Source organism: Equus asinus, chromosome 26 (genome assembly GCF_041296235.1).
Source record: "Equus asinus isolate D_3611 breed Donkey chromosome 26, EquAss-T2T_v2, whole genome shotgun sequence".
In the NCBI taxonomy this organism is placed as follows: Eukaryota; Metazoa; Chordata; class Mammalia; order Perissodactyla; family Equidae; genus Equus; species Equus asinus.
In genome coordinates, this window is record NC_091815.1 from 42,090,351 (window position 1) to 42,118,068 (window position 27,718).

At 44.3% G+C, this 27,718-nt stretch overlaps 1 protein-coding gene across 1 annotated transcript; it reads left to right on the forward strand.

The window, feature by feature from the left end:
* Positions 1–13,081: 13,081 nt before the first annotated feature.
* Positions 13,082–21,269, forward strand: LOC106846652 (zinc finger protein 256-like). Its single transcript, XM_070499329.1, has 3 exons — positions 13,082–13,213; positions 15,636–15,765; positions 17,081–21,269. Exons 1-3 carry the CDS (start codon positions 13,181–13,183, stop codon positions 19,066–19,068), a joined length of 2,151 nt encoding a protein of 716 aa, XP_070355430.1. The 5' UTR covers positions 13,082–13,180; the 3' UTR covers positions 19,069–21,269.
* Positions 21,270–27,718: the final 6,449 nt, after the last annotated feature.

Genomic DNA, 27,718 nt, shown 5'->3' on the forward strand with positions numbered 1-27,718 from the left:
CACATTCTCTATTTCTTCTTCATTCAGTTTTGGGAGGTTGTAAGAGTCTAAGAATGCATCCATTTCTTCTAGATTGTCCAGTTTGTTGGCATATAGTTTTTCATAATATTCTCTTATAATCTTTTGTATTTCTGTGGTATCCATTGTAATTTCTCCTCTTTCATTTCTAATTTTATTTACTTGAGCCTTCTCTCTTTTTTTCTTAGTGAGTCTAGCTAAGGGTTTGTCTATTTTGTTTATCTTCTCAAAGAACCAGCTCCTTGTTTCATTGATCCTTTCTACAGTCTTTTTTGTTTCAATTTCATTTATTTCTGCTCTAATTTTTATTATGTCCTTCTTTCTGCTGAGTTTGACCTTTATTTATTGTTCATTTTCTAATTCTGTTAGGTGTAGTTTAAGATTGCTTATTGGAGCTTTTTCTTGTTTGTCAAGGTGGGCCTGTATTGCTATAAATTTCCCTCTTATGACTGCTTTTACTGCATCCCATATGAGTTGGTATGGTGTGTTTTCAGTCTCATTTGTCTCCATATATTTTTTGATTTCTCCTTTTATTTCTTCGACTACCCATTTGTTTTTCAGTAACAGGTTGCTTAGTCTTCACATTTTTATTCCTTTCCCAGCTTTTTTCTTGTAATTGATGTCTAGTTTCATAGCATTATGGTCAGAGAAGATAGTAGATATGATTTCAATCTTTTTAAATTTACTGAGATTTTCCTTCTTTGCCAATATATGGTCTATCGTGAGAATGTTCCATGTGAATTGAGAAGAATGTATACTCTGCTGTTTTGGGATGGGGTCCTCTCTCTATATATGTATCTATTAAGTTCATCTGGTCTAGTATTTCATTTAATTCCACTATCTCCTTGTTGACTTTTTATCTGGATGATCTAAAAATTAAGGATATATTTTTTAAAACAATCTAGATTTGATGGCATGGTAACACAAATGTTGACAAAAAGTTAGAAGTGGGAACAACCACCCATTTCCTTGGGCCTTGCATCCTGCATTTTACAGTTCTGCCCGTGTTGCTGGCCTCTTTCCTTTGATTTGAATAAGGAAGGCATTTAAATTTTTCAACCTGGCTTCTGAAAATGATAGAATATAGTAATATAAAGAGACTTCAATTCACCATAACACTGAAAATTGCAGGCCAAGTGACGCACAGTAAACAATTGTGGCACCCAGGAGAAAGAAAATGTTGCAGCAAATAGAGAACAAGGTCTCCATGTTTGTTAAATGTTGAGATAATAATTTTTAAACACTAATATGGAAATTTCCAGCTATCCACAAAGGATGGGGAGGTAAATAATAGACCATGTGGATGTACCACCCAGCTCCACCAGGACCAATCCAGGGCTCAACTCATTTCCTGTCAAATTGCGCCCAGTTCTCCTCCAGGAATTACTTAAGTTCAAGCAAATCCTAGCAGCCATATAATTGCATCTCTGAATACATCATTGATTTCTCTAAAAGACAAACACACTTTTCTTTTTCTTAATTACTGGATCTTATCCTCCATAAACATATTAATTCTTCAATACCATCAGATATCAAGTCATCATTCAAATTCACCAGAGTGTTTAGTAAATATTCACAATATTTTTGTTTGAATCTGCATCCAACCAGTTTTCTAATCCTTGTATCATATTTCTATGTAACTTGATTTTGTTATATTTTGCAGATACCCTCCCTCTTTTATCTTGAAATATTTTGTTTCCTGAAAGAGGGCATTAATCATATGGAACTTTTGTTATTCTGATGTGGCCTACTGCCTCTTTGAGGTATCTTTTAACATGACATTTTTGACCCATAATTCCATAAGCAGATAGTTATTCTCCCTAATTTGACATTCAAGTAGACTCATTCATAGGTGTTCATGTCTACTTCTGTCTACTTCTTTTTGCATCACATGAAAATATAATATACACTTGTCTCTATTTTTGTGACATTATGATCCGTGTAATCAGGAGGTTCCTGTATCATCAGCCAGATCCATCCAGTAGGATATTCACCACTGACTGCCTCCTAAGGAGTTTGGCAACCACTGAGGTTCAGTGGCTGTATGGTCAGGGTAAGGGTGACCCAGGTCAGTCCTCCCTTTGCCTCTGATGGGTGGAAACCATCTACTGAGAAGAGAGTTCCTGAGGAATAGTTCTGAGAGAAAAGAAAGGTCTTGATCCTTCCTCTTTATTTCTAATTTTTCATGGTGGCGATTTGGTTCTTTACTATTCCCCAGCTGCGAGGATTATTTTGTTGTGTTTTTAGCAGTATCAAACATATAGGTTTACATATATTCATTTGTTTTAATTATTAAAAATATTACCTGGTGCCATAAATGTCCCACCCTTTGCCAGTGGGACTCCTTCATGCCAACCTTTCTGTTCTGTTCCCATGAACCTGGTGGTCTTTGGTGGCCCCTCTGCTTTCTTGTGCAGGAAGCTTCTGAGCTCCTCCCCCGCACTGCCTGCTCTAGATGTGGATCCAGCAGTTTCTTCAGGAAGCTGGAGTTGCTTTCAGTCAAGACGGTATTTAAAGACCATATATATATACTATATATGTGCATGCATAAAATTTGGAAATGAATTACCCATTATACCTAATCACAATTTTATTACTTAAACATTTTACTTTTATTTTCTTCAATTATCAGTGCAGAACATATACTCAGATAATTCTGCTTAAAATTCAGTGGAAATAAGTCCTCTTTGCTTGGTTAAACCCTAGTTTGGAACAATTACGTTCTTTTCGTTATTTTTTTAGATTTTCTCTTTAGGTTTATGAATTATATTTGAAAATACTTTTGACAATTTATATATGTGAGAAAAATACGTGTAAACTTCTAAACCAAATGAAGATAGATTCATAGCAGTGGGGCTTCGTCCTGTCTCCTCAGCAGTTTCCTCTCTTCCTCCCAGGTACCCATTTTTAGAGATTTTAAAATTTATCCTTCCATTTTTTAGATATAAAAATATAGACATGCACACAAAAACATAGCAAGGTATATTTCTCTCTGGTTCTTAGTAAAATAAAGCTAATGGCACAGGATGTCCTGAGCCTTTCTTTTGTTTCTTTGCACGTCACAGTATGTCCCATCAGGGCGACAGTGAAGAGAATGTCCTCACTGTGTCCACAGAGGCCTGGGTTCCAGTGGGGGAGGCGCCGGGATTCCTTCCATCCCGCACTGAGTGAAGCTGGGTGGGTTCCAGTCCTTGTTGTTACAAATGATGCTGCAAGAAACAGATTTGTGGTTCTGAAAGGCCTGTTCTTCATGTTCATTTGTTGCCCTTATTCTTTGTTCCTATTATTGTCTTCCTAGCTTTTTCTCCCTTTTGTGGTTTTAATTGAGCAGTCTTTATTATCTCATTTTCTCTCCTTTCTTAGCATTCCAGCTATATGTCTTTTTTGGGGGGTGGGGGCAAGATTAGCCCTGAGCTAACTGCTGCCAATCCTCCTCTTTTTGCTGAGGAAGACTGGCCCTGAGGTAACATGTGTGCCCATCTTCTACTTTATATATGGGACACCTGCCACAGCATGGCTTGCTTATCAGTGCCATGTCTGCACCTGGGATCCGAACTGGCGAACCCTGGGCCACCAAAGCAGAACGTGCTCACTTAACCACTGCGCCACCAGGCCGGCCTCTCAGTTATACTTCTTTCCTTACCTTTTTTAGTTGTTGCCCTAGAGCTAGCAATCAACATTGACTACTAACTGAGGGGATTTTTTTTTCAGTATTTACTGTGTGAATCTGGTCGAGTGCCTGGAGTAAATCTCTCAATATTGGGGGCTCCCTTATGACTGGGCCCCTGGAGTCTCTAACTCTCAGAGTTGTCGGCACTGAGCCTCCAGCAATTCACCAATTACAGTTCAGGTTTCCCAGCCCAGCACTGGTTCCCATAGCAGCTTCTGCTCTTCAGTTTCTCTGCTCCACTGGTCCATGATTCTGTGTGTTCATTCATATGTCTCTCAAACTCAGAGGCAGAGTTTTGCTGTGTGTCCTACCCTCTCTTATGGGTCCAAGAAGAGTTGTTGGTTTTCTGGTCTGGTTAGCTTTTACTTTCTGTGAGGTCGGTGTGGCTACTTCCAAGCTCCTTATACGCAGAACCAGAAACCAGAAGTCATCCTTCATGTTCAGATTCACTGGGAATAATGGTTTTTTTGAGAAAGGACACTTCCTGGGTGTAATGAGAATAACCAAATTTTCTCTTTCAGTCTCCAGGTTCCTCTGATATAAATAAAATCAAACTGCATCATCTCTACATGGACGGATGGGTTTCTATTAGCTTAAGTTGGGGTCTTACCTTCCTCACTCAGACTGGTGCTGGAATCCTTGCAAATTGTTCACTCCTTTGTCTTTATAATGTTACTTTGCTCAATGCACACGTCTTGAGACCCACAGAGCTGATTCTCAACCAGCTGATCTTAGCTAACAACTTAGTTCTTTTCTCTAAAGGGATCCCTCAGACAGCGGTGGCTTTTGGATTGAAATCTTTTCTCAGTGATGCTGGATGTAAATTTGTCTTCTATTTACACAGAGTGGCCAGAGGCGTTTCCCTCAGTACCACCTGCCTCCTCAGTGGCTTCCAGGCCATTAAGCTTTGCCCCAGTTTCTCTGGGTGGTTGGAGCACAGAGTGAGATGCACAATGTTCATTGGCTTCTGCTGTTCCATCTGCTGCATCCTACGTCTCTTGTTAAATATGGTGATTACTGTGAATGTAATTGGCCCAAAGAACAGTAAAAACACGAGTGTGGAAAACATTTACAGATACTGTTCATCACGCATTCCTGAGAGACTGGTATTCTGTGTATCTGCAGTCATTTACACCTCCACTGATGGTGTGTGTTTGGGTCTCATGGTCTGGACCAGTGGCTCCATGGTCCTTGTCCTGCCCAGGCACAAGCTGCAAATCCAACACATTCACCGCAACAGACTTTCCCCCAGACCCGCCGATGAGGCCAGAGCCACACGCACCATCCTGATTCTGGTGAGCATGTTTGTCTCCTTGCACTCTTTAGTGGGTATTCTGTCATTTTGGATGACCCAGCTTGAGAACCCACACCCCTGGCTGATGAACACCTCTGTCTTGGTGTCTTTAGGCTTCCCAACATTCAGCCCCTTTGTGTTCCTTTTCAGTGATACCAGCATCTCAGAGTTTTGCTTTGTCTGCTGGACAAAGAACACAAATGCTCCAAGCTTGATCTCTGGGCCATAAGTTCCCTCCAGAACATCCTACCATTTATTGGAGTGCTTTTCTCAACATTTGTGGGCTTATATACAGGACTCAGATTCACTATTGAATAAAAATTCTAACAACTATGACCTCATAATTCTTAGTGGACTGCCAAAAGATGGACTTGGTATAAATAATCACTCAAATGTATGGCAGTTCCTGAAAATATTGAACTGAGAATTACCATATGACCCGGCAATTCCACTATACCGAAAATAATGGAAAGCAGCGACTCAAACAGATATTTGTACCCCACTGTTCACAGGAGCCTTATTCACAATAGCCAAATGTGAAACAACCCAATGTCCACGGATGGATGAATGGATAAACAAAATATGGAATATACGTACAGTCGGATATTATTAAGCATTAAAAATGAATTAAATTCTGACACATGCTACAACATGGGTGGACTTTGAAGCTATTATCCTAAGTAAAATAAGCTAGACAAGAAAAGACAAATATTGTATGATTCTCTTTGTATGAGGGATCTAGAGTAGTCAAACTCGTAGAGACACAAAGTAGAGGACTAGTTGCCAGGGGCTGAGGGGAGAGGGGAATGGGGATGTTTGTCTCCCGAGTTTGGAGGCTCAGTTTGGGGTGATGTAAAAGTTCTGGAGATGGATAGTGCTGAGCGTTGCACAACAACGTGAATGTACTTGATGCCTCGGAATTCTATACCTAAAATGGTTAAGATGGCCAACGTTATGGTCTGTCTATTTTACCTCCACAATAAATGTAAAAGTGATAATGATTACTACAAGATGACTTTCTGAAACGGTAGTGGTGTTCACTACTGAAATTTGAGAATTTCATGATAATGCCATGTCAAGAATTTTCAGCGATTTGGAGTTCTGAGGTAGAAACTGGGGGGAAATGTAATTATAAACAAAATCTCTGATGACCCACAAAACTTGCCCCACACAAGTAGAAAACAGTTATCTTGTTGAATAAGCATGAAACCAGGATGTGATGCGCATCATGGGCAACCCACTAAAGAGACCGCAAGGTCAGTAAGAACTCTCAGCCTTGTGCATAGTCAGGCAGATACAACCCAGGATCACATGTTCTTAAGATTAACAATAACAAGACCTCAGGTGAGATGACTTGACAGCACCATTTGTCACACACAGTCCATCTTAAATTCACCTCGTAATTAGAGTGGACCTTGGTGTTTGCCAATTGCTTTTATCCTAAGGAAAAATAAACGTCTCATGTCTTTATGGCAGGACGGAATTTTGTAAGTTGGACCCAGGCTCCTGCTGAAGTTAGGCTCCTACTGTCCTATGGAGACTGGGAGACGTGACGTGCGATTTTCCGGTGATTATGTTTCAGAGATATCCAAGGTCTTCAAGGAAAAGTTTCCTGGGTTGTAAAATTGGTATGAGGCTTAATTAGCTTTAAAAAGTATTTGTATATATCTCCAAGGGGCAGAGGAAGAATTCACAGTTACAGGTTTTCTAAAGCAAATACTCTAAGAAATGTGTTGGGTGGGTGGAGTGGCTGTCCCTTTTTCCTCAGGGATATTTTTTTCTTTTTCAGATTTGTATTTACCCTTACAAAACTCACTGCTGATCTGAACTGTAAGCTGACACCCAAAAGATTTATTTGCATTTTCTAAGCATATCGGGTAAAGGTCCTTTCAAATGAAGAGAAAAATCCTAGGAATATCCTAATTGTGGAGGTTTATGAAGACTTCAAAGAACTGAAGGGAGTTTAAGAATAGTGTCTGTTTGTGTGTGTGTGTGTGTGTGTGTGTGTGTGTGTATACGCGCCCGTTTGAAAGAAAGCACAAGAAGACATGATCATTTCTTCCACCAGTTCGTCACGGACTCACCAAACAACAGAAACTTTCCACAGGAAGCAGGATGGGTCACTGAGTGTTTCTTCATGGGGGTCATGTGATCAGGCTTCTTTTAAAAAATTCTATTTGAAATCACTTTGCTTTATTGCTCATTATATTAACCCACCATTAAACTTCTGATTCAAGTACTAAAGGTATATTTTGGATTTTTTTTATGAAATGAAAACAATTTTTCGAAAAATTTTACAGTCATTGGCACATAATGGCAACTTTCAAATAGCTGAATTTTTGTTTCTTCCTTATTATCCATATTTAAATAATTGTGTGTCTTTTATCATGATTAACTTATGAACATACTGGGCTGTTGAAAAGTCATCTTATCTGTGGCTAAATGTACAATGTGTGGCTAAATGTAGTCCTGCGATGTCTGCTTTACACAAAACTGATTTGAAAATTAATTTTCTTTGATTTTTAATATTTACTCATGTAAATTACGGGTTAATGTCAGTAAATATGAAGCACATAATTGTCTAAATAGCATTTCAATGCAGTATATTTAGGTAACATGGATGATACAAATGATAAATCATGCTGATGTAAGTTACATTTCTTATCTCTAATAAACTCAAGTGCAACATTATTTCCCATAGTGAGGGCTGTTTCTTTCAACATTAGTCTATGTTCCAATAGTGAATTGAGAATCTGTGTGTTTTCCTGGAAGATTTAATCTCATAGTTTAGTAGTTTTTACAGGCACGAGCTGTACTAAGTGCTCCGTGGCTTACCTAGATGGCCTCTGAATGGGATGCCATTACTTTGAAATGTTGAATCTTTTCATTGTTTTCACAAATACTGACTTTGGAATCTGGCCTAACTCAAGATCCTCAAAATTATCTGTTGTTCACGTATTGCATTTTTCAAAAGCACACATATGATGTGAGGATTTTTTTGTGCCTCTGACGGTGTCCCATGTCTGTTAGAATACAAAACTTCACTCGAATTTGTCTAAGTGTAAACCAAGTTCCACTTTGAGAATGGGTTTTTGAAACTCTCACAGTCACTTTTCTTTTCTTCACGTGTGTTGAAGGTTCTGGCTTTGATAGAGTAACAGGGTCTGAGTCACACCCTGCACAGTGGAGAGCGGATTCTGTATGGGGCTGTGGGAGGAGGCAGGGAGCCCAGGAGGAGGCCGTTGCAATAGTCCAGCTGAGTGTTGATGGATCAGAGTGGTAGCTGTGCAGGAGGGAGATGCGTTTGGATTCTGCGTCCATGTTTTTAGAAGGACCAAGTGGATTCTTGGATGTTTTCTGTGAGGGAGAAAAAGGGAGGAGTCAGGGATGACCCAAGGGTTTTTGGTCCTAGCAGCTGAAGGGATGGAAGTTGCATAAACTGGGATGGGAAGCTGGTGGTAAACTAATTTTCACTGTGAATATGAGTTTTGTTTTGGCCCTGTGAAGAGTCTGAAGTGTTTTAGAGAATTGTGAGTGAAGTCATAAAGTGGGGATCTGGACACACAGGTCTGGAAATCTGCGGAGGGATTCAGGCTGGAGACATCCACAAGTGGTGGCTATTATGCGGGCCACGGTGGAACTCTGGATCACATTTAGGAGGGGGGAGTTATGTCACGGTGGTAATGCTATTAGCAGGTCTAGAAGAAGTGGGTGGTGCTGAGGACTGGGTCTCTTCCTCGGGCACATAGTTGAGGGTTGGGGGCACAAGCACAGATGAGGGAGATTAGTGGTCATGAAGAGGGTAGGTGGGTGGGGAGGATGGTCTGGCAGGTGACCAATGCTCCCACAGGATGAGTGGACATGAGATGGATGCAGAGTCGTAGGAGTAATTGAGACAAGATCACACTGAGTCTGGGTTGCTTATTCACTTCTGTATGGAATCAACAGAACTGTGTAGTGAGCTTTGTTGGGGTCTGAGGTGTTTCAGTCTTGCTGGTGGATAAGGTCAGGCACAAGGGTCATTATCTGTGAGAGTCACTACACCTGTCATGGGGACCAGTGGGGCTGGGATTTAAATGAAGTTTTGGTAGAGAGTGGCAGGTTGTGGCTGCTGAGGGGACAGCAAGTTAGCACAGAAGTGGCAGAGGGTCATGGGGTCTCAAACTCACATGTGGTACTGAGTGGCACATATTGAAGAAGGGATCAGGGCCAGGTGGAGAGGCCTCCAAAGCAGCGTTCAGGGCTTTCCCTGGCATTTGGATCCATAAGAGGTGGGGGGTTGTGCTGGATCGTGTGTGAATTTGTCAAGCACTCTCTGGATGCCATGTGCCAGGTCCATGAAGATGCCTATGGGGTGGGGCGGGGAGGTGGTGGTGGCTGTTGGAGGGTGACTCTGGTGTCTGGACATGTGAGAGAGATGGTCTACAGAATGATGTGCACATCGAGAGGAAGTGTGAGCTGATGGCCCCAGGGCCTTCCTGTTGGGGACTGAGGTGGAACTGAGAAGCCGGGTTGCCTTGTGTCTGGGAGTCATGATCTTGGGGGCCCCAGGGTTATTGCTTGGCAGGAGGGGTTGGGGCCTGCAGTCCAGGCCCACTGCTTAGACAGAGTCTATCTGCCCTCCTGCCTCTTGTTGCTGAGGGCTGAGCAGGGTGTTCATGGGACCACGAGGAGAGCGTGGGCATCAGTGGCACCAAGGACTGGCATCTCTTCTGAGATGCTGAGCTCTGGAGGAAGGTGAGTATGGACGTGGGTCCTCAGAGATGCTGATCCTCATCTCCTCTGTCCCCATCATGACAGGATGCTATGACACGTGAGGATATGCTTGTGTATTTCTGGGGCTCCTTGATGAGGGTCAAAGACACTTGTACCACGAGGTGATTCTGAAGAATTGTCACCTATATCCTTGTATCCTCCCGGGGCAAGGCACTCACACCCTCCCCAGTGACCTGGTCTAGGCTAGGCATCCCCACTCCCCGAGTCGTGCTTTCCTCAGGGGGTGCTCCGTCCTTCTCCCATCAGGACCACGGGCACTGCTTCCTTCCCCATTTCCCTCGGAAGGTGCTGGGGTTGATAGGGCTGGGTTGCTTGCACTGGCCTCTCCCCTCCCCTGCAGCCCCATCTCTGTTGCCCTGAAGCCCCATAGGGAAAGATTCTAGATGAGAAGTTTACAGTGAGCTTAATGGAGCCTAGTTTGCTTGCCTCTGCCTGGCCAGTGACTGTGTCCAGATGCATGGCGCCTCTGTACCCCAGGTTTCTCCCTTCCTTTAGCTGATATTTTCTCCTGCTGGTTTGTGCCAGGAAGTACCTACATTCTCATGGTCACTACTTTCCTGGACCATGAGCTGTTTTTGAAGACCTCCTGCGTGGTTTTCTTTGTAGCATGTAGACCTTTTTCCTGTGGTCTGTTATGTGCTGAGTTGGTCTGGGCCAGTGCTGCCCACTCACTTGTTTGGTCTTTCAATCAGTACTTGTGTCCTCCATGTCCCATGTAGCTGCCAAACTAGAGCCCAGGGGAAGAGTCCTCTGTGCTTCACAGGATAGACATGACACCAGCCATGGCAGGGTGGGCTCAGAGGGCACCTGGCCCTGATGAGTGGTAGCTGGGGAGGGTATGACAGCAGGCTCATGTTCATATCATACCAGGAGCCTGTCCTGTTCAACCAGAGTTTTGATGCCACTGCCAGTGGCCACACCCCATTTCTACCTTTCCTTCCCCATATTGACACTTTGCCAACTTGTCAATTCTACTACTCGTCATTTCCTGTGTGACTTCCAGCCCAGGGGTAACCTGCACCTCTCTGGACTCCGCATCTGACCCGTTTCTCTCACCACTCCTTCTGCAGGGCTCTCCACCACTGGCCCTCACATGTTGTTCAGCGGGCCGTGAACATATCCTTAGATTGACCTTGAACTCCTGCTACTGTTGCAATTGGGTTTTCCTGGGCTTTGACAGGCCTCTGCACAGCCTTAGGTGTATCCAGCACACAAGTTCCTGTGAAAGCCTTTGGTGGAGGAAGGAGTTATATCTGACTTGTCTCCCTGTGCAACACCCTGTCCTTGTGTCCTTTTCCTGGTGAAGCCTCTACCATTCTGTGACCTTATAGGCCCATTAATGCACAAGAAGACCCCACTCCCACTTCTTGAAAAGCATCCCAAAGACTCATTCCTGGATGCAATACAATGGAGTAACTCAGCTGGATGTAGTTCAATTTGTCATTGTAGACTCATTCCTCCCAACATCACCAACATATACTTCACTGTCACTTCTTTGCTTTCAGGTTTGGTGCAGAGCAGAGAACAAAGAGCTTCCTTCTGAACGGTGTTTCTGCAGGAGAGGCTCAGGTCAGGACTCGCAAGGCAGGTCCCTTCATCCATACATCCACCCCTCTGAGATGTGTGCCCCATCTTGAAACACATTTTACACTTGTCTGAGCACTAAGGAAAACATTGTGGGCAGAAACTGTTTATAAGAGAGTGACATGTACCAAACAATTTTATTTCAGTGCAAACCTTCGATGCCACCAGGAGCAGCACATTGGTGAAAAACTTCAGAAACAACATGGACAGAGTCTCATTTGTGAAGAGCTGCAAATTTCATCTGTCCAGGAAGCCCTTTACCTGTGCGGAGGCTGGGAAGGACTTCCTAGCCACCCCAGGCTATCACCATAAGCAGGCCACACATACTGGGGAGAGGCCAAACAAAACCACTGAATATGAGCTTGGTTAAAATGGTATTACAACAAGGAGCATGCCAGAAAGCCATCAGCTGCAAACATACACTTTTTCAGGATCGGGGTGTCCACACTGGAGAAGGGTCTTATGAGTGTAAAGAATATGGGAAATCTTTTAGCTGCAGCCCTACCCTCCATGATCACTGGTGACTTCACACTGGAGAAAGGCCTTAGTTGTGCAAGGAATGTGCAATTACTTTCTTCAATATAACAAAAGTGGAGCAAAGCCTCTGGACTAGTCATCAGACTGATTTGACTCTCACACATCCAAACAACCATGGGAGATTCCCCGTAAGTCTAATTTATGTGAGAAGCACTCGTGGCTGTGTTGCAGTTTCTGCCCTGCCCAAGGCCCTTTCCAGATTTCCCTCATTACCAGTCTCCGTTGTTAAAGCCATTTCACCCCTGCCACCTGGCAGGTCCACACAGCGTGCACCAGTCGCCACCCCCGTGTGCTCAGGGAAGCCGACCTGTTCTCTCAGGTGGTAGAACAAATTAGGAGTAGCCTGAGCCTTAGGGGGTCCGCATTCCCTTCCCTCTGAGTAGTTGGGGAATGGACCTCCCCCAGTTCTGACCTAGAGGATACCTAACGAATTCTATTGTCACCTTGCCAGAAGGACTACCTTTTCAGGGACATGTTAGGTTCACATGATACTTGTGATGAGTTTTTCCAGCTCCCAAGTCACCAACCCGAGAACTGCCTGCCACACTTTGATTTGGGTTGTACGATAAGAAAGGCCTTACTCTTTCAGTCCTCTTTTTCTTGGGGGTTCTGTTCAGTATATGGGGTGGTTTATCAACAGATTTGGGCTCTGAAAGCATGACGACTTTTGTGGAGTCCCAAAGTTTGTGTGCCTCTGAGGGAACAGTATTCGGGCAGAAAATGGCACGTCAGATTTGGGCCAACTTGCACTGCTGCCAATGGCCTCTTGGGAAACATTTGTCATCCTAATTCACGGCTTGAATGCCTGACTGATCAGTTGCAGAAAGCAGTCCCCAGAAGTCCGCATACGGCCCCTTTAAGAAGAGGGGAGCCCTGTTAAGAGAAGCATCACTGCCCACTCACAATGGACCAAGGCCTGTCCTCCTGGAACCTTATCTCCTCCTTGGATTGTTGGAACTACATTTCCCTGAATGCTCTACGACGACAGACGGCTCCCAGAGCCAATGAAGGCTCAGGACAAAAGGAGTTTCCGGTTGGACACCAGGGTTGCGAGTGGTCTTCCGGGGTCCTCTTCAGGGGCTGTATCTGCGGGTGGTGGTTGTTCTGTTCCGGCTTCGGAGCGCCGGGTCGGGGCTGAGGGGACGACGAGGAGGCGCGGGCGGAGGCGCCGTCCCCGCGGCCCAGGCGGCTCTGAGGCTCGGCGACGCCGCCCGGGGCCCCGCGCCAGGCCCGGGCCAGGGAGCGCCGCGCCCGGCGCCTCGTCTCCCGCCGCTCCCGGCTCCGCTCCGCCCCCGAGGCCGATGGCGGCGGCCGCTCGGAGGGAGCCGGCTCAGGTGAGCGCTCGGCTCCGGCCCGCCCCGCCCGCAGCGCAGCCCGAGCTCCAGCCCTCGGGCGGGCGCTGCTCCCGGGCCTGCAGCCCAGGCCCCGGGGCCGGGCCGGGGAGGCGCTCGTGGGGCCTGTGGCTGCGGTCGGGGACCGGGCTGCGGGCGAGGGTCCCGGGCGGAGGGGGCGGCGGCGCCGTTGTATCCGAGGGAACAGTGTGAGGAGGGGTCCCGCCTGGACCGGCAGGGGAGGGGCTGCTCCTTCAGTCCGAGGGCCCCGGAGCCGGGAGGGCTGTGCACAGAGAGGGACGCGGTCCCCGTCAGGGTTTCAGCACTTTCCCAAAGCCTGTTCACAGGAAGGACAGCGTGGAGGGAGGTGTTGAGGACAGTGGGGCACTGGGAGGTGGAATCTTTGTTCAGGGTCCCACAGCTGGTAAGGGGTGACACTGAGGCCCAGAGAACACAAGGCAGCCTGAGGTCACCTGGCCCCAGGACCAGGGAAGGGTACAGGGAGGCCTGAGCCCATCACCCCCCTGCGGCTCCCGTTCCTCCCAGGCCTGGTCCTCCTCACAGCTTCCCTTGACTGCGGTAGTTCCTATGGAACCCACACAGGGACGTGGAGGGTGTCCCAGTGCCTCACTGGCCGGAACCTCCACCGCGATGTTCTCTGATTTGTGGTTTTCTAAGACTCTTAATGTTATTTTTCCAGTTCTTGAGTTTAGGGACCCTGGAGAAATCCCACACCCAGGGTCCCAAGTCCATTTCAGGCTTTATGTAGACATATTCCCATTACTGACAGCCAGTGTAAAGATGTTTGGAAAGTTAACCCAGGAGCTGGTACTAGAAGGTGCATATTCCTAGAGGTAAAACTGAATAAGGGCTGTGACTCTTGTTTGGGTACTTGGCTGATGGTGTTGAGCTTCATCAAGATAGGTAAGGGAGATCAGTGGCAGTGACAGTTTGTGGTATCAGACTGGATAGTTTGATAAGGTGGCTGAGGCTTCTAGGAGAAAAGTGGACATTAGATTAATGCAGAGGCAATTCATGTAAGATCACACGCAATCCAGAGCTGTTACATATTTACCACTCTGGACTCACCAAGATTTTGCGAGGACTTTGGTGGGGTCTGGGGTGTTTCATTCAGCCTGGTAGATAAGGTCAGGGGTAAATTTGGCCATCTGTGAGACTCACTTGCCCTGGGATGGGGGATTAATGGAGCTGGGCTTTGAATGAAGGTTAGGGGGACAGAGAAATTTGTATGTGCTGAGGCGACAGCAAGTGCATCAGAGAAGTAGCAGTGGACTCTGGGTATCTGAGATCTACACCTGGTTCTGTGTGTCTAAGTCTGAAGCAAGGAACAGAGCCACTCAGTGAGGCCTTCATAGCGTGATTTGAGGTAACACTGCTGTTGGGAACCATGAGACGTCTGGTCCTATTGGGTCCTGTTTGAATTTGCTAAGTGTACTGTGGATGCTGTCTGCCAAGTTGTGGTATAAGTCCCAAACCCAGTATGATGCGCTTCTTTCACATTTGGCAAAACTCTGACATCCTGAAGTGGCCTGAATGTAAGTTCCCTCCCCACACTGCTCCTGTGCATAATGTCTCCCAGGCTCATGGCCCTTTTGACCAAGGGAACCTGGAGCAGTTCCTTCTTATCCCTTTGTAGCAGTTGTCAGTTCCCTACCAGCCTGTAAAGTTATTCAGACAAGCCAATCACATCCTCCTGTGGGAACCAGGGGGCATCCCACCCTCTCGATTCTATGAAGCTTGCATCCCGCAGCCCCTGTTTGTTCACTCTTCTCTGGAGTGCAGCTCCCATGTGGGCCTTTGTGGTGAGTGGTGTCCTGTTCTCAGAGGTGTGAATTTATGTGATTCATAAACTGCTGTTGGTCTCATGTGTCCAGTCTCAGGTGTCCTGTGATCGGCCACCACCATAACCCAAAGGTGGGTAGGAGGAAGTGATTGGTATACAGTACTAGTAACAAATGGGGAGGGTAGGGAGATACCCATGGTGTGGGGCAGTGGGGTGGTGGTGACCATGGTCGTGTCTGTGGGATACAGAGATAGAGGGATGTGCAGTTTAAAGAATGATGTGTACTTGGAGAGGGGCACGTCTGAGGGTTCCAGGGCCCTGCATTGATAATTACAAGACAGTGACCATACCAGGGGAATTTCTTGTCTGGAGGGGCTGGATCCCCGAATGCTAGGCCACAGCTTAGATATGTATTTGTCTACCTGCCTCTTGTTGCTGGTGGTTGGACTGAGTCAACAGTGGGACCATGAGGAGAGAATGACACCAGTGGTACCAGGGCCTGATTTACCCTCTTGAGTTGGAAGGCTTGAGAAATGAATGGTCATAGAGTAGACGTGTAGGGAGATGGATTGTGGGTCTTCAGAATTGGACTCTTTGTGGTTTTATCTGTCATCATCTTAGCAGGGCTGTGTGACCTTTGAAGATGTGGCCATATATTTTTCCTTGAAAGAATGGGGTCTCCTTGATGAGGCTCAGAGACGCCTGTACCGTGATGTGATGCTGGAGAACTTGGCACTTATAACCTCTCTGGGTAAGTCCCTCACACCTTTCGCTATGCCCTGAAGTAGTCTCTACCCTTTCTTTTTCCCCAGAGATAGCTCTGTCCTCTTCACTCAGGACCATGAGCACTGCTTCCTTCCCCTGTTCCCTGGGTAAGTGCTGTGGTTGGTAGGACTGAGGTGTGTTCACTGCCCTCTCCTCTTCTTGAGCAGGCCCCATACCTGCTTCCCTTTAGCCTCCCATGGAAGGATCCAGGGTCAGGAGTCTTGCATTCAGCCTAATGTATCCCAACTCACTTACCCTCTTCCTGGCTGGGTGGCACTGTCCAGATCCATGGCATCTATGCTCTAGGTCTACTTCCTTCCTATAAATGACATTTCCAACACTGCCTGCTGCAGGTAATAATTCCCTGATATGAACCATGGGCTGTTGTTGCAAGACCCCCATCCCGAGTTCTCTGTAGCATATTTAGTTTCTTTTTTTCTGGGCTGTGATGTGCCAAGTTGTTTTGGGTTGGCACTGGCTGCTCAGATGTTATTTTCTTTCCTTGGTATTTGTGTCCTCCCAGTCCCATATTTTTGCTCGGCTTGGGAGTTGAGTGGAGAGTCCTTGGTTGTCCATAGGTTGGATATGAATCCCGAGTCAGCAAAATGGGCCCAGAGGGAACCTGACCCTGAACAGTAACATGCTGGGGGAGGGCATGGTGTCAGTCCCGTGCTCAAATGATACCAGAAACCTGTTCTGGTTGGCTGGTATTTTGGTGCTAATGCCAGTGGCCACATTCTATTTCTGCTTCATTTTTGACATTGTTGCTTGTCAGTTCTTCACTGTGTCATTTCTACTCTTCATCTGTCCTGTGGCTCATCCTCATATCTCTGGAGTCCCTATCTCACCCATTTTTCTTGCTGCTCATCTGCAGTGGTCTCCAGCATTGGCCTGTATTTTGTATTATGAGATGTGTGCTCATTCTTAAAACTCCCTGACCAACAGCTGCTCTGCTGCAGTTTTATTTTCTTGGGCTTGGAGATACCTATCTACATTGCCCTCACACCACTAGTAGACAAGGTCCTGCTGACAGTTGTTTGCAGAGAAATGAGGTGTACACCCTACCTCTCTTTGTGACACACCACATGGTTGTGTCCTTTGCCTCACGCAGCCTCCCCCATCCTGTGTTCTTTATGGCCCAGTACTGCTAAAGAGCACTGTGTTCAACCTGAACCCAACTCCCTGTTCCTATAAACAATCCCATAGACTGGTTCCTGGGTTTTTCAGACAAATAGTTATGTATGGGCTGCCCCCCTCCCATCAAGGTCAACGTGGTCTTTACCAATTTTTCTCTCTCTCAGGTTGTTGTCATGAAGCAGAGAACAAGGAGGCTCCTTTTGAGCAGAGTGTTTCTGTACAAAGAGTGTCACAGGTCAGGACTCCCAAAGCAGATCTGCCTCCCAAGAAGGTGCACCCCTGTGAAATGTGTGGCCTGATATTGAGAGACATTTTACACTTGGTTGAGCACCAGGAAACACATGAGAAGCAGAAACTGCACAGGTGTGGGGCATGTGGGGTACAGTTGTATGTCAGCACAAATGTTTGTCAGCATGAGAAGCAGTGCACTGGGGAGAAACCCTTCAGAAGGCGTGTCAACAGAGCCTCATTTGTGAAGAACTGCAAATGCAATGTGTCAGGGAAGCCATTTATCTTCAGGGTAGTTGGGAAGAACTTCTTGGCTAGCTCTGAATTTCTTCAGCAACAGACTACTGCCATCAGGGAGAGGTCAAACAGTGAAACCGAGAGCAGAGTGGCCTTTCCGAGGGGAAAAACTAATAACTGGGGAGAATGCACGAACACCTTCAGCTGCAAACACACACTTGTTCAGCATCAGAGATTCCTCACTAGGGAAAGATGTTTTATGTGGAATGAATGTGGGAAGTTTTTTAGCAGAAGCTATAGCCTCAGTCAACCTCAGAGAGTGTATACTGGAGAAAGAATTTTTGACTCTGAAGAATGTGGAATATTACTTAAAAAGTCTCACCTTGTTGAACACCAGAAAAGTAACATCAGAGATAGGCCTTATGAGTGTACAGAGTGTGGGAAATCATTTACCCGAAGCTCCAACCTCATTACACATTGGAGAGTTCACACTGGAGAAAGACCTTATGATTGTGAAGAATGTGGGAAATCCTTTAGCCGGAAATCCAACCTTATTGTTCACCATAGAGTTCACACCAGAGAAAGACCATATGAATGTACGGAATGTGGGAAATCCTTTGTCCAAAGCTCTACGCTTCTTCAACATTGGAGAATTCATACTGGAGAAAGGCCTTATGATTGCAGTGAATGTGGGAAATCTTTTACCCGATTCTTTGCACTCCATCAACATCAGAGGGTTCACACTGGATCAAGACCTTATGAGTGCATTGAATGTGGAAAATCTTTTGCTGAAAACTCCAGACTTATCAAACACAGGAGAGTTCACACTGGAGAAAGGCCTTATGAGTGCAGTGAATGTGACAAAGCATTTTGCCAAAGTTCTTCACTTCTTCGACATCAGAGAGTTCACACTGGAGAAAGGCCTTATGAGTGTGGGGAGTGTGGGAAATCCTTTGGGCAAAAGACAACCCTCATTCAGCATTGGAGTGTTCACAGTACGGAAAGACCTTATAAGTGTGGGGAATGTGGGAAATCCTTTAGGCGAAAGTCTGAGCTCATTCAACACTGGAGAGTTCACAGTGGAGAAAGGCCATATGAGTGTGGGGAATGTAGGAAATCATTTAGCCAAAAGTCCAATCTCACTATGCACCGGATAGTTCACACCAGAGAAAGGCCGTATAAATGTAATGAATGTGGGAAATCATTTAGCCAAAACTCGACGTTCCAAAAACATCAAAGAATTCACACTGGAGAAAGGCCTTATGAGTGCAGTGAGTGTGGGAAAACTTTTAGCCAAAGCTCTGCCCTCTGTCAACATCAGAGACTTCACACTGGATCAAAGCCTTATGAGTGTATCGAATGTGGGAAATCCTTTGTTGAAAACTCCAGACTTATTAAACATAAGAGAGTTCACACTGGAGAAAGGCCTTACGTGTGCAGTGAATGTGGGAAGTCCTTTGCAGACAACTCCAACTTCATTGTACACAGGCGAATTCACACTGGAGAAAGGCCTTATGAATGCAGCCAATGTGGGAAAGCATTTGGCCAAAGTTCTTCACTCCTTCAACATGAGAGAGTTCACTCTGGAGAAAGGCCATATAAGTGCAGTGAATGTGGAAGATGCTTTGCCAAAAACTCCAGTGTCATTAAACACAAGGAGCATTCACACTGCAGAAAGTCCTTATAACGTAGCAAATGTTGAAAATCCTTTACGTAAAACACCCATCTCATAAAACATCATAATGCTCACAGTGAATAACGGCCTTATGGATATGGTGCATGTGGAAAATCCTTTAGCTGAAACTCTAGCCTCATTGCATACACACTGGAGGGTTCACACTAGGGGAAGGCTTAGGAGTACAATGAATGTGAGAAACCCTTCAGTCTAATCTCATTGGATACCACAAAGTTCACATCAGGAAAATGATAAGGTGCAGGAAATGTGTTGTTTCTTCTTAAGTATAATGACACTGGGAAGATCCCTTATGAGGGTGCTGTCTATGTCTTATTAAACTTTGTGATCCTGATAAATCATGGAAATTCCTGTTATGTGGGAGCTGCCTTGCACCTTTAATTTGCCAAGGGTCCTTACCAGGTTTATGTCACTGCCAGTTCTATAGCAAAAGCCATCTAAGCTCTATCACTTTTCAGGTGCTCATGGTGTGCATCGTTGACCCTCCCCAGTGTGTCCAGGGAAGCAAACTGTTCTTACGTTTGCAGGAGGCATTTGTAAGAAAGCTGAATCTTTATTCCTTTCTGTAATTACTTTCACTGATGAGTTACGTGACTGAGCTGACCAGTTTTGGGCCCAGAGGACTCTGCTGGTGACTTAAAAACATAGACTGCCTTTTCCAGGGATATTGTTGATCCCATGTGACTCTGATGGAATTTCCTGCCCTTCAAGTTTCCAGCCCAGGAGCAGCCTGCCTCCCATTGCTCTGCTTTGTGTGAAAATGAAGGCCTTATTGTTTAAGCCACCATTCTTCTGGGGGTTCTAGTTAGTGTATGTGGTGGTTTGAAAATAGCTGTGTTCTGCTAATGTGAGGGATTGAACAGCTTTGATTGGGATCCCAATCTTTCTGTGTCTCAGAGGGACAGTATGACGGCAGAATGTGCTTTCCTCTCCAGTTTTGCCCGAGTTTGCCTTGCTGCCCAAGACCTCCAAGAAAAGAGTGCAGGGATTTGTGGACCTAATTGTAGCCTGGATGCCGTGGTATTTTGTGGTTCAGAGGTCAGTCTGTGGAGGGTCAGCTGAGATAACCTTTGGTGCTTGTGAGAGCAACATGAAATTTTTCTGTTCACAGGGGATGTTGCATTGTGCTCAGTGCTGCTGAGGGCAGTCTGTTCCCAGGTCCTGCAGCAGAGCCATGTGCTCTGATGTCATGAATTCCCCAGAGTGGCATCACAGGTTATAGGATTGTGTGGGCAGGGGAATCATACTTATTACAGCAACACTGGATTTGTATGGAGGGGAAGAGACTGCTCCAAACTGGTTGGGATTTGCCACTTTTAAAGGGGCACCTAGAAGGTTCCAGTCATTATGGCTGTGAAGGATGAGAGGGCTCAAATTCTCATGGCCTGGAGAAGTGAGTATTTTGTGTAGCTGAGGTCATGGTGAGAGGAAAACATGTAAATACTTTGTGGATTCCTGTAGCCTCTCTGGGCTATTCACCTTAAGGCTATTGCTGTGGAGGAAATTGAGACGAGAGAGGCCAGCTCTGTGGCCTTTGTGCCCCAGCCTGCATTCCTGTTGAATCTGGTGGAAATGACCTCACGGGTCTCCAGTATTTGCCAGCACTGTGGCAAGGCATCCCTCCCATGGTGTGAGGAAGGAGATGGTGGGGTCAATAGAGGTTTATCAGACTGGCTTTCCAAAATTGTAGGAGATCCAGATTTTCATGTTGAACTGTATTTTTAGTTCTCTAATAAGATATAAATGATTTGCAGTAAGCTGCTTATATTTAACCTGTACTGTTTGATAAGTTTTGACATTCATGTAAACCCATAAAACCATTTAATCATGATGATGAAGGTCTCCAGCTCTTATTTACCTCGGGCCCTTTACTAATGTCTGTCTCTCTCTTCTGTCTACCTTCCAGGTAACCATTGATTTATTTTGTTTTACAATTAGTTTGTCTTTTCCAGAATTCTATATGATTCTCCTCATAAAGGGTTACTCTTTTTTTTTTCCCTGAGTAGCCTCGTGTGACTTCTTCATTTTGAGATTCATCAATGATGCTTATATGAGTATGAGTAGTTCCTTCTTTTTATATTGTGGGAAGTATGATGTTCTGTGGATGTACCACTGTTTATTTATTCTTCCGTTTGCATATTTGAATTGTTTCCAGTTTTTGACTGTGGGAAATAAAACCACTGAGATGTGTGAAACCAGTTCTTTGTGTACATGTTTCATTGATCTTGTGTTAATTTCTTGGAGTGCAATGCCTGAGTCACAGAGTAGGTGAGTAGATACCCTTTTTTTTGAGGAAGATTAGCCCTGAGTTAACTGCTGCCAATCCTCCTCTTTTTGCTGAGGAAGGCTGGCCCTGAGCTGACATCCGTGCCCATCTTCCTCTACTTTGTGTGTGGGATGCCTACCACAGCATGGCATGCCAAGAAGTGCCATGTCCACACCTGAGATCCAAACTGGCGAACCCTGGGCTGCTGAAGCGGAACATGGGCACTTAACCGCTGCACCACTGGGCCGGGCCCAGATACCTTTTTAGGAAATGCCAAACTGTGACCTCACGTGGTCATCCCCTTTTGTCGTCCTGCCAGCAGTGAATGAGACTTCCAGTTCTTCCGTTTCCTTGCCAATGGTGGGTATGGTTGGTTTGAAAAATTGTGAGCCTTTTAATCAGTGTGTAACCATATCACACTGTGGTTTTAGTTGCGTTTCCTGGCGTTTCCTAATGTTGAACGTTTTTTCATTTGTCACTTGTATCTTTTCTTTGGTAAAATGTCTGTTCATATATATATTGGTTGTTTTTTAAAATGAATTTTGGCTATTCCCCTTTTCTCTCACAAAGAAGGAGTAAGTGAAACAACGAAGTTTAACCATCTTTCATTCCTTCTTTAGCGATGTGACTTCTTTGCTGTAAGGAGTGGTTGTTTTTGAATTTGAGACTATTTCCTGAATGTTTTTTGTGCTGTACACAATGCAGTGGCCACATAAAAGTATATACTTTTAAATTTAATTGGCTTTATGAATACATTTTTGATCGCTTTCTTAAATCTAGATATTCAACAGTAGCATATATCAAGCCATGATTTGTAGTGTTTTCTAATTTCCCTGGTATAAATGCTCCCACCTTGGCCAGTTTAAAACTGCCCGCGTGATGTCATTGCACATGGAGTTGGAATAGTTACCGGTAGCACACCATTATATTTTATTCTGTCATATAGTAGCTGCAAACAAATAATGTGTAATGATAAGAAAGGGGGTGTAAGCAAAACTTCCTTCCTGTCTTTTTAAATTAATCTCTCTCAGCATGTAAAATTACAGACATGATGACATATTTATATACAGAAATAGAAAATATTGTGTTATGAAACCATAGGAACCCTTCCCAAATTTCCCATCATTTACCATATCATTACCATTCTTGTTTCATCAATCCTTGTGTACATTGGTTTACTCATAATTCCAGACATCATGGCATTTAAATCATAACCTCTTTAGAATATATTTTTGAGTGGCCGGCTGGGTGGCGCAGCAATTAAGTTGGCAAGTTCCGCTTCTTGGTGTCCCGGGGTTCACCGGTTCGGATCCCTGGTGCGGACATGGCACTGCTTGGCAAAAGCCATGCTGTGGTAGGCGTCCCACATATAAAGTGGAGGAAGATGGGCATAGACCTTAGCTTAGGGCCAGTCTTCCTCAGCAAAAAGAGGAGGATTGGCAGTAGTTAGCTCAGGGCTAGTCTTCCTCAAAAAAAAAAAAAATGTGTTTTTGAAATGGAAAGTCTAGTTAATAACTCCAATAACTGTTACGCAAAATATTTTAAAATACGGTAATTATGCTATCAATGGGCAATTTTCTCAGCTGAAAAATATGTTTGCTTCTTAAATCAAATTAATTGCATGCAGAATTCTAAGTGTACCCTTATGGCTTTCAGTAGGTATGTCTCATAGCTCTCTTAACTTACAGGTTTTAGTTACCATTTTTATTCTTTTGATTTATTTGTTGAAGTTGTAAGGCATTTGTACATTAGAATTTGACACATTCTAGAGTTGGCTTATTGAATCTGATACTGTGTAACTGCTCATGCTTCCCTCATAAGCCTGTGCACTAGGTATTCAGGAGATGAGAATTGAGGTTTGTTCCTCCATACAGGTGTGTGATTGTGACTGCTGAGGTGAAAACACCCAGAAGATCCCAGCCCAGATCCTCTCCAGTAAGATAAATATTTGAGACAAAAAAACCACATTATTAAATAAACAAGCTAAAATTTGATGTGCATCACAGGCAATCTGCTACTAAATTTTGAGGACAGAACATATCTCCCCCTGTATGTATCTAAGCAGTTACTACACATTACATACATGTGTTCAAGATAAACAATAACTAGTGCTTAAGAAAGAACTTGACAGCACTGTCACTCAGCGTCTAAATTGGAGCAAGGTGAGCAGAGTTAGGCTCTTACCCTCACACAGGGCCTGGGAGATGGCAGAGCTATCTTTATTTGCTATATTTGCATTTCAAGAAATGGCTCTCAGTATGTTTGCATTTTTAAGAGATGGTTCCCAGGTTCTTTCAAAAGACTTTCCTGAGTCGTAAAGCTGCAGGGAAAAAAAGGCCATGCTGACAAGAGGCCTGTGTAGTCTTCTAGGTTTCAAAGATAAACACTCTCAGACTAGGGAGGAGAAGGAAATCTGTTTCTCTGTTTTCAAATGGTAGAATTAAATGTATTTTTCATTTGTATTTGTTGTTACAAATAATTTGTATGTGACACACTTGGAAACAAAATATGCTTCTGCTCTGCTGCCACGCATTGGCACAACCTGGAAGCAAACATTTCGAGTATCAGGTGTGTTTGGAATGCCACGATGACACTCCGGCCCAGTAGAAGGGGGAAAGTCCCTTTCACAACAGAGAAGAAATTCAGAGTTCCTCATGATTTGAAGGCGACGCCGATAGGGGACCTCAAGCAGGATTCTCAGAGGTCCTTCAGAAGTACGTGAACTTTGGAAGCATTCGGCTGACCCAGGAGCTGCAGACAAGCAAATGACAATGGATAGTGGATGGGGTCTGCCCAAGACATTCAAGCAAGGCCCCTATCTAATTGTTTTGTTTTTTACCTGCTTGCTTGAAATCATTCTTCTTTTCATAATGACCCTTTTACTGGTTTCTTCCCTCTTATTGTGTTGGGTCAGAATATACACATTCTAATGCAATTATTGGATTTTCCCAAACAGTGGCTGTGGCCATCAGTTTTACTGAATATCATCCATCACCAGGGCTCCATGATAAAAATATCCGAGCAGGGGCCAGCCCAGTGGTGTAGTGGTTAAGTTTGTGCACTCCACTTTGGTGACAAACAAAACAACATCAAAAAAAATCCCCTTTCATTCCACTTCCATTTATTGAATTCACTTATTCCTAACAATTATGTTTAGATTACTCACAAAAATTTCATGAGACATTAGACAAAGTCAGCCATAATCCCAAGCTGTTTTTCTTGCTGAGAAATTTTATAATAGAGATAACATGAATTTACTTGACTAGTAAACCCAGGTAGAATAAAAGTTGCATGTCTACATTATATTTAATGTGCTAACTCTGAAGGCATACCTATTTTAATTAACTCAACAAATGTAAACTACTTTTTATTTACCAAAGATTATCTCAGATCATGTGAACTTGAAAACCATTGGGTTAATTTCTATATATCTAAGAGTCTAGAAACACTTCTTTTATATGATACTTATTTTAAAAGAATAATAGAACTCTTTTATAAATTAATTTTGGGAATACCATCCAGAGGTAGAAAAATATCACACATTTACAATATACGTATATAGACACACATGACCATACTGATGCAGAGACCTCATAGCGTTTGTTCTAAACTTTTAGCCATGAGTCAGGTGCAATAATACAAAACTCACTAGCTTATAAAGAACGGCGGCATCCAAATTGTGTTTCTGGCATATGGAATAAGTTAAGATTACTTGGGTTGCTAAAGCTTTTTTTTTTTTTAACTAATATTTGTGAAGAATACACTTAAGATATTTTCATTTGCCCAATTTCCAAAAGGCTCCTTTTTTTTCCCATCTGATGAGAATCATTTCCCCAAAGTTTACTCTCAGGTCCTAGAGAAGAGAGGGTAGAAAGTTTACATCTCAAAGGCACAGAGAAAGTATCCAAGTTTTCTCCTAGGAGTTTTGGGCTATATTTCCATATTATCAGCTGTCTAGGGTAATTACTATTTAAATTGTTCCTTCTTTTCTTAAATGCAAGACAGTTCTGTTTCCAGTGTCCTGATCTCTTACAGCATCTGCAGGCATTTTGAAATGAAGAGGGAAGGGTTTGGGGATTGGTGAGGATCAGTGGATTTTGAATTGCTTCTAGAGCTGCATTTCTGCTGTTGTAAAGATTTGTAAGGCAAAGATAGTTGTTTTTAATTCCTCCAAGAACTGTATTGCAGCTTGAGTGATATCAAGGGACTGACCCACCTATCCAACTACACTATCTTCAACTTGCTTCCTTATTTTAGAAAGATTTCCAACTAAGATGGAAATCAAAAGAATTGTGCATTCTGAGACTTCAGGACTTAATACATTATGTTTTTGTAATGTCTGTATAAAGCATTCAACAAAGGCCTTCAAATGCTTTCCTTTTTTCTAAGAGCACAATTCAACTTTGGACCAATTCACCATAAGGGGAAAAGCCCCTATTATTGCTTCTGTCAGCCCCTGCACATTGACCTTTAGCTGATCCATCTCCTGATCACTTGTAGGAGGGCCTGGGAGAAATTCTGCTCATCTGTTTCCTTCGTGAGGGGCTTTTCCCCAAGGGTCTGTCTGGCTTGTCTGTTAATGACAGTGTAATCTTGAGTGGGAAGAACACATGCGAGCTGCCAGTCAAGGTCCTGTGAATGGAGTTTGAATGACCACTGATCTTTTTAACTCTTCTCTAGATTTGGTAGGATCTTCTGGAAGTGGAGGTAAAAAGGGCTTGGTAATTTCCTCTTCTCAAGGGAGTCCCTAAGGTCAGCCACCATACTGCTTCATGTCCTCTTTTCAATTTGCTCTTTCCATAGGTACAAATAAGACAGTTGTTTAGGAGGAGAACTCTCTAAAAATTCTGAAATATAGGAGTTTTTTAAATTCAAAGGATTCGTCATCTGGCCATTGACAAGTAGACTCTTCAATGATCTATTTATCTCAATATCAATCAAACCAATATGCTTTCTCGTTTTTTGAGGAAGATTAGCCCTGAGCTGACATCGGCGCCAATCCTCCTCTTCTTTTGCTGAGAAAGACTGGCCCTGAGCTAACATCTGTGCCCATCTTCCTCTACTTTATATGTGGGACGCCTGCCACAGCATGGCTTGCCAAGAGGTGCCATGTCCTCACCCGGGATCTGAACTGGCGAACCCCGGGCCACTGAAGCAGAACATGCGAACTTAACTGCTGTGCCACCTGGCCAGCCCCCCAACACGCTTTTATATGGCTTAATGATGGGTGCAAAAGTTGCAGCCCTCTCAAGATCCAGAAAGTTCACTCCCAGAGTTAGCTTAAGAAAGCAAAGACATTCATTGTCACAGGCAGTAAGAATGGTCTTAGTGAACATGGTGTCTCTGGTTTGCCACGAGAACCTGAGATGCCTCCAGTCACAGATCTGCTAATCTGTGACACTAGGCAGGAGCTACTGGAATGAGACTTTTCCAGCACTAATGAGACAACAAAGGTTGAGATGACAAAAGCCCCTTCTGGATCGGGACCCCTTAAGACAAAGTCCCCTGAGAGCTGCCACCGTGACACAGAATGCTGCTTGTCACTTCCTCTCTCAGATCTCCAGCCTGTTAGGGTGGCTGCCAGATGCAAGCCAACACTTGGCATCTTCTGGCTGGTGAAGACCAGAGAGTATTCTCACTGGTCACAAAGCCAAAGACATAGAACAAGATAAAAAGACAACCTCATCTGCCTTATGCTTCTCCTCCTATGACAAATGACACAAAAGACAGAGACAAAAGAGAACCATGACTGGGAGGAAAGGCATCTATAGAAAACAAGAGTACTCATACCAAAATTTACCAGAGTCGCTATACTGAAGAAATCAGTTCACACAAGTATTTTCTCCTGCTAAGCTAAATTTGGAAAGAAAGAGACAAGAAATTTTTACCTTCTCTCAAATGGGCACTACAGAGAGAGATCTGGGAGAGCTGACCTTGATAAGAATTCTTAACCCTTCACCAGCTTCTGCCAGTTTTCCAGGATTCCAACTGCAGACGTAATCTCGGGCCCTCCAGGACCAGTTCAACTGACCCATCTCTTATTAACACAGTGATTAAGAATTGCCTTTCAGAAAATGTGCAAACTCACATAGCCAGGGCTCGCACAAAAGGAGAAATTGTGACTTGAAACGACCTTGGAACTAAAGATCCTCCTTCCCACAGAACCCAAGGACCAGGACACGACTGGGGCTTGAAAGTTGGACTCTTATCGGAAGTGAGGGGATCCCTCATTCAGGAAGATCTGGTGTTAAAATTCCTTTCCCACCTCATCAAAAATGTTTAGAATCCTATCATAAAAGTTTAGAATGTTACCAGAAATGCTTGAAGTCCCCTCATCAAAACCTGTCCTGTTGCTGACGAAATGAATATACGAACACC